An 11,556-nucleotide genomic window follows, 5' to 3' on the forward strand; every position below is an offset into this window, starting at 1 on the left:
GGGGCTGTGCTTCCCCATTACCCCTTGCCTCCTGTTTCCAAGCTTTCCCTGTGATATCTCGGGCGTAGCCGCAACCTTATGTAAGGAGCTGACAGCTCGGGGGCGGGCAGGGTACAGGGGAGAGGGGCTTGTGCAGCTCTGGGGGCTGAGGATTTCAGCAAACGAGGGCTTTGGAGATGGGAGCAGCCCCAGGACAGTGCACCCCAGCCCTAGTACCACCAGGCACCCTGTCCTTCCTTTCTGCTCGGCCCCAAAATGAGCCAGGCTCTGGATTCCAGGGAAATCCTCTAACTCAGCCTTGCAGGTTCTTTACTGCTGTTGCTACTGTCCTCCTGCTCCGCTTTGTGGGAGAAGCACCACAGATGTGTTCACAGCCTGAACACCCCAGCATAGCTGTGGTCTGTCTCAAAATGTTATCCCCAACCTTCCCATCACTCACTTTGCCAGGCAGTAACCCCAATGACCCACGGTGTTGCAGTGACTGCATAGAAAACCCCATGGAAAGCTCACAGTGACTCAGAAGTCCTCCTACAGTGCCCCAGGAAATGCTCGTGGGGGCCCACAGCCAAGCACACCCAGTCCCCCCACGCTGCAGCCCCTCACAAAGTGCCAGAGGCCCCCAGATGTCTCATTTCTGCTGGGCTCTGTGGGGCACGTGGGGCTGTGCCCAGGGTTCCTGGTGCTGGGCTCCCCAGGGGTGTGGAGGGGTTAGTTCCAGGAGTGGCTGAGGGGCGCCTACTCTGAACTCCCTAAATGTGTCTGTGGGGTAGTCTAGGCTCCCCAGATGTGGCTGTGGGGCAGCTCTGGGCTCCCCAAAAGTGCTGTGGGGCCACCTAAGCTCTCCGAGGATCCTTGCAGGGCAGCTCCAGACTCTTCAGGGATGCTGAGGGGCAGGCTGGGGAATCCTGAGGATGAAGCGGGGCAGCTCCGGGCTCCGCAGGGTGTCTGCTAGGCAGCTCTGGGTTCTCCGGGGATGCTGTGGGACACCCTGAGGATGCTCCGTGCTCCGCGGGGAGCCTGCGGGGCAGGCCCGGGCTCCTTGAGGACGTTCCGCGCTCCCCGGGGACGCTGCGGGGCAAGCGGCGGGGCAGTCCCGGGGATCCCCGGGGTGCGGGATCAGCCCGCGGGGCGGTGCCGCCGCCGGTGCCGGGGGCCGAGCTGGTCCCGCCCCGCCCCGCCCGGTCCCGCCTCCCGCTCCTCTATCGCCGCCGCCGCCGGAGCCGCCGCCGCAGCCGCGGAGCCGCGAGCAGCGCCGGCCGGGCCGGGATGTGACGGGGCGGCTGCCCCGCGCCCGCTGCGCCGCTGCCCCGGGCCCGCGGGCCCCGCGCCCCGGGAGGCTGTCGGGGGGCGGCGGCGGCGGCGGGTCCCCCCCCGCCGCCCCCATGTCGGAGGGGCCGCCCTACGGCGAGGGGCAGCTGGCGGGGGACGCGGCCGTGGGGCAGCTGCCCTTCCCCGTTCGCCTCCGCGGCGGCGACGGGCTCCTGGCCGGCGGGCAGGGCAAGCGGCCGCCCAAGCTGGGACAGATCGGCCGCAGCAAGAGAGGTGGGTGCCGGAGGGATCGGGGCACACCGGGAGCTGCCCGGGATGCGGGACACGGCCCCAGGGATGCGGCGGGATGCAGCGGGTATCCCGCGGGGTGTTGGGCATCGCGTACCGGGGACCTTCCCCGGGGATGCGGGACACCGGGGACCATCCTCAGGGACGGGGCATGATGACCGGGGCTCCCTGAGGATGTCAGGCATCGCGTCCCGAGGACCTTCTCCAGGGATGCAGGGCGCTGGGGACCGTCCTCAGGGACAGGGTATGGTGCACCGGGCTCCCTGAGGGATGTTGGGCATCGTGTTCCGTGGATCTTCCCCAGGGATGGGGCATCAAGCACCTTTCGGGGATGCAGGGCACCGGGAAGCGTCCCCGGGGACGTGACACGATGCACCAGAGTCCCTGCAGGATGTCAGGCATCACGTCCCAAGGACTGTCAGCGGGGTGTTGGGTAGCCGGGACCTTCCCTGGGGACAGGACATTGTGCCCTGGGCACTTCACCGGGTATAGGGCCGCAGGGACCTTCCTCGGGGACAGGGGACATTCCCTGGAGATCATCTGCAGGGCACAGAGGTGAGGGGACCTTCCCTGGGGACGTGTCCTTTGCCAAGTGTGTCTCCAGGGACAAGGCACCAGTGCCGGGGCGTGCGATACTGGGGACGCTCCCTGGGGACGGGACACGGTGCACCAGGCACCCTGCGGCGTGTCGGGCTCCGTGTAGCTTTGCCAGCAGCCGCTCCAGGAATGTGGGACCCTCCAACCCCCCCCAGGGTGACCTTGGGCGGGGGGAGCACGGCGGCAGAAAATTCATCGTGCTTCTGTTTCTTTCTGCTTTCTAGTGGTCATTGAAGATGATAGAATTGATGATGTGCTGCAAAACCTCTCCGAAAAGGCCCCTCCCGGTGTTTAAAGCCTCCCTGGGGACGCTGGGCTGAGGCCCGGGGTGGGGTCGGTTTACAGTGGCACAGGTGATCGGCAGAAAATAACCCCCAACACCGCAGCGACCGCCGAGCGCCGGGAGCGCCGTCCGCGCCCGCCCGCGGTCCCGCGGCACCGCGGCTCGTCCTGCCCTCCGGAGACGCGCGGAGGGGAGGGCGGCGAGCGAGCCAGAGCCCAGCCACGAATTCAAAAATGATCATAAATTAAAATATATCTATGTAATCGGGAAAAGAGTCACCTGCTTCAAACCCCCCACCCCCGAGGGATGGACGGAGGAGTCACGCCGCGGCTCTGAGTTACTCGGGATGGCTTTTCTCGGGCTGATGAACCTTGTGCCGCGCTAGATCGGGGGGTAAGAGGAAAGGGGGCAGCGGGAGATGGGGGGAGTGGGGGGAACAGCCCCTGGAGGCTCCCTCCGGCCAGGGTTGTTCCCCGCGGGCACCTTGTTTACATGATTTAATCTTGCAAAAATGAATCCGTGCACTTGGATGTACCACGCTATCCCCTTCTGTATGAGTTTCTTTTTTTTATGTTGATGTCTTTGGATGTTGGGAAATTATATAAAATAGATATATATATATATTTAATTTTAGTCACGTTTTAAGGTTCTTGAGGGGAAAAACCAAAACTTTTATAAAGGAAAGGCAAGAAGGAAGAATTGCTGGTTTATTTTTTAAAGCTTGTACTTCTTGGTTGCTGTGAGCAAAGGGACAGATTTTATATGTACGGGGGGGTGGGGGGGATGCTCAGCTTTTCTAACTACCATGCAGTCTGTAGTGTGGGTGATCTTGGTTTTTTTTTCCTTATATTGTGGCAGTTTCCTCTATTTAATAGACTGTATTAAAACATATATATAAAAGAAATTATTTAATGTAATCACAAGAGTGCCAAACACTTGGAGATGCTGGAGGGCAGCGATTCCCTCCCCGAGACGAGCAGCACTCGGAGCTTTCTGCTCTTTCCAGGGCTCGGTCGATCTCTCGTGGGGTTTTCTCTGACTTCTCTTTTCTAATCTTTCTTTTTAACTATTTTGCATGACGTGCATAAAAACAAAAGGGGAAAAAAAAAAAGCGGGGGTGGGGGGGACAAAAAGCGCCTCTGGCGCCCGGGCTTGGTTCTTGTTTCTGTTTGCAATTGACTGACAGACCTCAAGGCAGGTTTTTCTTTCCTCCTTTTCTTAAATATTGTGTATGTTGCACTTTTATCCACTACACAGGGCTATTTCTGCAATGTCCGAATAAAAAGGAAAATGAAACAAAACGGAAAAAAAAAAATAAATGCGGATCTGCCATGTTTTCCCGTGGGCTGCCAGGGTCAAGCAGCATGAGCATCCCTCCCTGTCCCCCCAAAAAATCCCAAAATAACTAAGGAGAACCTCCCCACTCTCTAGCACAGACCCCTGTTCATGCTGAATAACTAATTGTAATTAGTATTTATTTGTGGGTTTTTTTTGTTTGATGGGAAAATGCTTCAGGGTCACAAATTTAATGGAAAAATTTAACATTGGGTCCTGAGAGTGGCTGTTGGGAATGGGGAATTAAAGGTGGCTTCCCCTTCTCTGATGGGAAAAGCTGTGGAAAATGGGCGTTTTCCTTCCTTGCGGAAGGGAGTATTGCCTCCCTTCCCCCTAAAACCCAAATCCTGGGGTTAAAAAAGGCCATTATCCCTTCTGCCCACGCCACCGAGGGCACGAGCCAACCTTTGTGCCCAGGGAGCAACAATATAATCACGGATGGGAAACAGGTCCTGGGTTGGGATTTAATTGCAAAGAAAATCATATATTGCAATAAAAGCAGGATGTTGCTGAGCTGGGATTTGTACAGGATGACCTGGGGGGCACATGGATTAATTTGGGGTGGCACAGGGAGCTGGGTGTGAAGGTTGCACAATGCTCTCATCCCCACCACCTTTGCTACTTATTGCTCCATTTTTAATCCACTCAGGTTCTCCCACATCCAGGATATGATGAGGAGCTTTGCTAAATTGCTCCCTTGAAAAATCCTGAATTATTTTCCAATTTTCCCCAGCAAGTTCATCTGCGAGGTCATGGCTGTGTGAGTTGGACACATTACACACAGTTTTGGCCCCTGGATTTCCTATGCTGGGGAACCTTCTGCACCTCCAAACCACGAGAACTCCCCCAGAAGGGAGGTTTTTTTCTCCCAAACTAACGGGTTTTGCCCCAGTCAGCATCTGGGGGTGAGCCCAGGGCTCTGGGAGAGCAGACATAGCCAGAGAGGAGCCAAGCATCACACGTGTGCCAAGGACACAGTGCCTGGGAGCTCGTCAGACACAAAACCATGGGCTGGATGCAGCACTGGGGTAATTAAGTTCACCAAAAAGCCCCTTTTTTTTTTGTAAAAACCTCATCTATGGGTCTGCCAAACCAAATTTACCACTTTATTCCATACATCTAAAGACCTCTGAGCACTTAAACCACCCTGAAACCCAGACCCATCCATGGGTGATCTGAGGATGGGGCACAGGCACAGCCCCGGGATCCCCCCAAAACCACCTGGATGCCCGGGAGAGGCCGGTAATGATCCAGAGAAAGCCTGAAGCCAGAGGGGGAAGGGAGGCTGAAAGAAGAGGAGATTCTGCTAAATTATGAACCGCTCTTTTATATGCATCTTTCATGCGCGGCACATAAATAATGGAGCAGGAGAGCCCGGCGAGATCGCGTACGGGAGGATGCGGGATGGAGGGGCGAGGAGAGAGGGATTCACGAGGAATGGTGGGGAAAGATGTGCCCAAGAGACCGAGCCGGGCATCCCGCACGGCCAGGAGATGGTATTGTGAAGGAGGATTTAAGGATTAAGCTGGCCCCGGGGCAGGAGTTTATTGCATACATTATTTAACAGATGGCCCAACGCAGGCGGCGGCTGCCTACGGTCTCCCCGGTGACCTTGGCTGGGAGATGCCGGAGCCGGGAAGGGAGCCTGGTGCCATCACCATGCTCCGGTTACAGGGATCAGAGGGGAAAAAAAAAGCTGAACCAAACCCCAGAAGCCAGCACCCAGCAGCTCCAGAGCCAAATCCCCATGGAAACTGCAAAAATCCCCACCCAACCCTGCCCATATGGGCTGCTTGTTTTGGCAGGGGTGGGAAAAAAAAGGGAGGAAAAAATAAAATGTATAGAAAAGAGCCATTGGCAGGTTTGTTTATCGGAGGAAACTTGGCACCTTTGGAAGAGCAGGGTGAAGGGGGGACGAGCGAGGTGCAAAGGTCCCATCGACACCCAGAGCACTTGTGAAATCCCACTGCCATGCCCAAACACAGTCTTTAATCCCATTTTCCCAGGGGTTTTGGTGTTGGGGGAAGGTACTGACACAGTTGCTCCTTCAGCAAAGCCAACCCTGACCACTTACACTCAGAACCAGGGCGTATCTTTCACCTCTAAAGCTGCTCGTGTTCCGCAGGCTTCGAGGCATCAGCCCCTGGAAGCCCCCTGGCATGGCACCAGTCCTGGGGGGGCTCAGAGCAATGGACAGCGATTTTGGGGCTGGATCAGTGTCTCCACCACTCATTTCCACATCACCTAAGCAGTAACTCAGAAAAAGAAACCAAAATTGAGGGCAGTGTGTTGCAGCCAGGGCAAAGCGGAGCAGGGGGAGCGGGTGAGTCCCCCGAAGCTCTTCCCAAAAGGACGCCCATGAAGCAACTGCCCAAAATAAATAGTCTCTCTCTCTTTTTTTTTTTTTCTTTCCCCTCCTCCATCAAAACTAGGGCATGTTAAACTAGGCCAGCACTCCTAAAGTAATTTATTTATCATGGGGGGGAGAGAGGAGGGACAGCATGGGCTGCAGAAGGGGATGCTCCATCCTGCCCCCAAATGCTGTGGGTTTGGGGAATAAAATGGGTCAGTTCTTCCCTCTTCCCTTGTTGAAAAAACACAATTACTCAGAAGGAAGCAGCTTTAGTGACCTTTGGTGGAGAAGACACAAAACCAGTCATTTTAACGGAATCAAACCCTTTTTGATCCGTTGGCTTGACTGTTTTCACCGCTGGGGTTCATGTTTTGTACTGTGGCATTAGACAGAAAATATGCTTTAGAAAAATGAAAAAATGGAAAAATATGTGAAAGAAATTTTACTTTCCTTAAAAACTTGGAGGGTTTTTTCCCTGCTTTTTTAACACAGGAACGAGAAAAACCCAATGGCTGACCAAAATCTCTCCATCCATCCCTGCCAGGGAATGGGGCCAAGAGGGATTTGCGATGCAGCACCATCCTGCTGGATGCTTCCCCATCAGTCATGGCCTTGGAGCTTTTTTGGGGGCTTTACCTTTGTCTTTGGGTCTCCCCATGGGAAGAGTGGCTTCTGGTGGGATGGACCCCCAATGCTGCTTGTTTGGAAGCCTTTGGGGGGCTGTGGGTCCCCCTTTCCTGAGATCTTTGTCCCACAGCCACTAGAGGCCACTGGGGCTCTGTGCTCCCGGTGATTTATTCAGGCAGGACATCTGGACACACATTGGCACCCAAAAGTCTAAAATGGGCAAGTCACCAGAGGCGGCAAAGCTGGGAAAGGCAGGGCAGGGAAGAGCTGTCCCTGAGCTCTGTTGATGTCTCCAGGGGCATCCCCACACCAGGACCCCACAGGGAACAGGGACACTTTTCCCAAATCTGGTCAAACCACTGAGCTGCCCAGACTTGTACTGAGCACTGGCAGGAATTCTGTGTGTCCTACCCCAAGGTAAACATCTCCAGAGGACAGGGAAATGCTGCCCCACATGCAGCAGCCTTCCTGGGCTCACCAGGAATTTTATGGAGGGGTCAAGAAGACGCTCCCATGATGTGGCATTCCTTACCTTGGGAACATTCTGCAAGAAAATCCCTCGATCCCTGCTGCTGCCACCTCGGGGAGCCTGGGAGTGGAGCTGCCTGCCTCCCCAGGCTCCTCATTTTCATTTTGCCTGGAGTTAAAATTTTCTAGGATATTCTAAATAGCCGTTCCCACTTAGGAGGGAAACATCAGACATCTTCATTTACACACTGCTCCAGGTGTCAAACTGTTGCGTGACAATAACAAGTGGGAGACACCTCACCCAAAAAATGAGAGAATTTCCAGCTGGAGCCAAATGCAGCAGCAGATGCTCAGATAAAACCCAAACCTGAGAACAGTACCAGGCTTGGCAACCTGACCAAAGCCTTCCCAGAGAAACAGTCAGTGTTTGGGAAGGGGATCATATTTTTTGGGAGGTTGGGATGTCTGTGTTGCCTCACATTTGGGTATTTTCAGACCCTCGGTGAGCAGGTGAGAATGGCCACTGCCTTCTCAGGGCTGCCTCAGTTCCCAGACTCACTGGCTTTGGAAGAAGATTCCCTGCCACAGATTTTTCCAAGACAATTCCTCCCCTGAGTTTGAGCAGGATGTGCCTGTGATAGCAATTGCCCTGTTAAATTCATGTTGGTAATGCAACACCAGGAACCTGAAGGAATATGAAGAAAACCAGAGGAATTTGGGCTCCCCTCCATGCTACACCACCTCAATTATTAATATATATAGTATTACATTATATAATGCTATATAATATTATGTAATATATATGGCATTATATAATACATACAATGGTATATATATAATTTTTGCAGAGATAAATGTGACACCCGCACGAGCCCTTTCCTTTGCAGGTATCCCACCTTGCTCACCCTTTCCCAAGGGCAAAGGGGAGCAAAGAGGGAACATCTCAGAGTCCCTGGAGCTTTGTGTGCACAACCCAAAGCATCAGCCCCTTCTCAGGGTGGGGGGAATAAAAGAAAATAAAGGAAAATAACCAAACCACAAAAATAAATCCCCAAACAGGCCATGTGACACAACACTCCGAAATACCCGGCGGTGAGTCACGGGTGTGGAGATGGGGCTGATCCAGCTCTGACTCAGCCCGGGCAGCCGGTGCAGCCTGTTTGTGTCCCCCCCACAACTCCTGTTTCCCATTTTTGCTCTAAACCTGCTCAAATAGAAATAAATACTCTGTGACTAAGAGACACGTGGTGGGGCTCAGCCTGCAGCAGCCCCTTCAAGCCCCCCTAATTCCTGGTAGTTCCACAAGGGCTAGACACACCAGTATCCATCAAAAGCCAGGCCTGGGGACCATTGAAGTATTTTAAGTGTTTTTTAAAATATGGATTTTTGGAGGGGGAAACACACACACACACAGGAGGTTCTTGCTGATGCCAGATCAAGGAAGCACTTGGGATTTTCCAACTAGCTCTAATTAATTACTATTTTCTCAGCTTAGCATCGTTTTAAACATGAAGCACCAATTCCCATCGGTCACAGACAAGGGAAGCCAACACAGAGCAGAGCCTGCCCAGGGTGGGGTGAAGCCTCATTCTGTGACACCACACTGGAGGGCAGAGGGTGCTGGTGGAGCTGGGATGAGACTCAGTTCCCACCTGGGTGCAATCCAGTCCCAGCCCTTCCTAAGCCACAGCATCCTACAACATCCCCAGAGGGGTGGAAAACTGCAAGAGATGGCTGGTTTTGGAGGAGGTGCCTTAGGAAAGCTGCTCTTGGGTTATTCCCACTGGATCTGGACAAATGCACGGGGGTGGAACACCCCTATGTTATTTACAGCTGGGTTTAACCCCCCACAGTGTTTAACCTGCTGGGATTCTCCGAGTGGGGTTGATCCCAGCCTGATCCCAGGTTAGAGCACCATCCCTGCGCCGCAGGGTAAGGCAAGGCAAAAGGCAGCATCAGGATGAGACCCTGGCAGCATCCTCAGCATCCATAACCAGTTTCCATAGCAACAGGTTCGGCCCCAGATCGGCAGCAGGTGCTGGGAAGCAGGAATGAGGAGGGAGCTCGGGGGGACCCCATGAGCAGCAAAATTAGGGTTTGGTACAGAAAATCACTTTGCAACTCAGTGCCTCAGACGTGAGGGGAGGCTGAGGCTGAGCTGTGGCCCAGCACAAACCCTCCAGGACAGCCATTTCAGGGACACTGGGGAGCTGCCCCCATCCCACCGCCCCTGCTCGGCACGGATCCCTGTCAACCAACCCATTCCAGGGCTATCAGCATTCCCAGTTTAATTCCCAGCTGGGAAGCCAGGAGCTCTGCTACACCCTTCCCTGGCTCTAGCCAGGAGCAAACAGCCACGAGACCCCAGAGAATCCATGCGACACTCCTGAACACCGGGAAAACGCACACCTGGGGAATGATCCGGAGGGAGGGCCTGGATAGGGATGCTCCAGGCGTGCGGATGCCGACGGCCCCCTCGCCCCCACCCCCGCGGCCGTGCCCTGCCCGCAGCACTGTTACACAAGGCTCCCAGCGCTTGCATAAGCAGCAGCAGCGTGTACAGCCTCAAGGAGAGAGGAAAAGTGAGCAGGAACCAGGGCTCCGAAGCCACGCCTTGGGATGGGATCCCATGGCCGGAGTCTGAGGATATCCCACAGGCGAGTCCCGTGGGTCTGGAGCAGGGCATCCTGCAGCCACTCCTAAACGAGATGACACAACTCCCTGCAGCAGACTGACCCCATCCCTCCACCATCCTTGTGGATAGACTGAAACCAGCAGGAATTCAACCCTTAACAGCCATGAAAGGGCTGCCAGAGCTCCCAACGCTGGCGAGCAGCCTGCACACCAGCCCTGTGGCATCCAATACTTGGCCTGCTGCTACTTCCAGGCCTGGAAACGGGGTTAGTCCCAGGGGAAAAGCATTTTTTAAAGCCTTTTAACCAAGCAGGTGCTGGGGAAGCATCTTGAGGGGCTTGGGCTCCCAGGGAGCCTCTGTGGAGCAGGACACCCACAAGTGAGCATCAGCCCTCGGCTCCCAGTCCTGCTCTCGGGGGGAACAAGCACTGCCTTCAAACCAGCACCTCATCAGCACCCAGGGCTGCCTTCGGCCAACCCCCGGCAGTTTGGCACAGGGCAGCTCACGGTAAAACATGTTGTTCATGCCCAAAACCACGTTTTTCATGCCCCAAAACATGTTGTTCATGCCCTAAAACACGTTGTTCATGCCCCAAAACACGTTGTTCATGCCCCAAAACCACGTTATTTCTGCCAACAGTGGTGCTTTGGATCTGGCTCAACTCCATGGCTGTCAAGGAGCACGTGGCCAGAGAGGATTTAAGAACATGCAATGCCAACCAAGTCATCTTTCCCAGGGGATTTACACCCTTAACAGGCTTCCTTTCCAGGATTCCTAGGTGCAGTGCCTGCTGCACTGGGGCTGATGTTTTGACTTCAATTCCTCCCCATCCCACAACCCACATGCTCTCACTACCCATGCTCCTTGTTTTCCTGCCTAGTGCAAAGAAAGGATTAAAACCCACAACAAAAAGCTAAGAAATCCTCTAATTTAATGAGCAGAGATGCCCACAGACCTCTAGCTTTGCTTCTAAAGTATAAGCAATATCATATCTGTGTCTTGAGGAGATTTAATTATTTCAACAATTAAAGGGGACCTCCCCAGGAGGCTGCACATGGAGGGCACAAGCACCTGCAGGACTCATGTGCATCCCAGCCCAGCACAAACTTCCCATGGCAAAGGTAACTTTACGGTGGCACAGAAAGAGAAAACCAGAAAAGGTTATTGCACAAGAGGGGCTGATTCTCCTGATTTAAATACAGCCCCACAAACCCACACTGCAAAGCCACAGGCACACCCAGAGCTGAAGCAAACACTCACCAGTGACCCTTGGGCAATGATGCTGCTTCCTTGCAGGCAAGGGGAAAATTTTCCATCTTCCTTCTTTACATAGGGAATGACTCTATGGGGACAGCAGCTGCCCCAAAGGCACAACACTGGGACAACCAGCTCACTGGCAGGGTCAGATACCCCAGCTATGCACCCATCCCCCCTCTGAGACACCCCAAACCTCAGCCTCAGGCCTTATATTGCCTTCAGGATAACAAATCCCAAAATCTCAGTGCAGCTGTCCTGGGCGGGGAAACAACACAAAAGGACACAAACCCCAGGTGCTTAGGGAGCTCCAAGCCCCAAGGTGAGCATCCAACCACCTGATTGCCACTGAAAACCATTGTTAAGGTGATTGTCAGCAGTGGCACCCCCGAAGCCCCCCCGGAGTCCCTGTTGTGCTGGGGTGAAGCAGAGCTGCGGGAGGCAGCG

General features: G+C 54.5%; 1 protein-coding gene across 1 annotated transcript; it reads left to right on the forward strand.

Moving 5' to 3' along the window:
• Window positions 1–1,298: 1,298 nt before the first annotated feature.
• CAMK2N1 (calcium/calmodulin dependent protein kinase II inhibitor 1) lies at window positions 1,299–4,285 on the forward strand. Its single transcript, XM_053997872.1, has 2 exons — window positions 1,299–1,542; window positions 2,379–4,285. Exons 1-2 carry the CDS (start codon window positions 1,383–1,385, stop codon window positions 2,447–2,449), a joined length of 231 nt encoding a protein of 76 aa, XP_053853847.1. The 5' UTR covers window positions 1,299–1,382; the 3' UTR covers window positions 2,450–4,285.
• The last annotated feature ends 7,271 nt before the right edge of the window (window positions 4,286–11,556 follow it).

The sequence above is a fragment of the Vidua macroura genome, chromosome 23 (assembly GCF_024509145.1).
Source record: "Vidua macroura isolate BioBank_ID:100142 chromosome 23, ASM2450914v1, whole genome shotgun sequence".
Lineage (NCBI taxonomy): Eukaryota > Metazoa > Chordata > Aves > Passeriformes > Viduidae > Vidua > Vidua macroura.

Bases quoted from the DNA above. Each gene is read 5' to 3' on its own strand.
- CAMK2N1 (XM_053997872.1), top strand. From the start codon at position 1,383: ATGTCGGAGGGGCCGCCCTACGGCGAGGGGCAGCTGGCGGGGGACGCG. The intron at 1,543-2,378 runs GTGGGTGCCGGA...TCTGCTTTCTAG, and splicing joins GATCGGCCGCAGCAAGAGAG to TGGTCATTGAAGATGATAGA.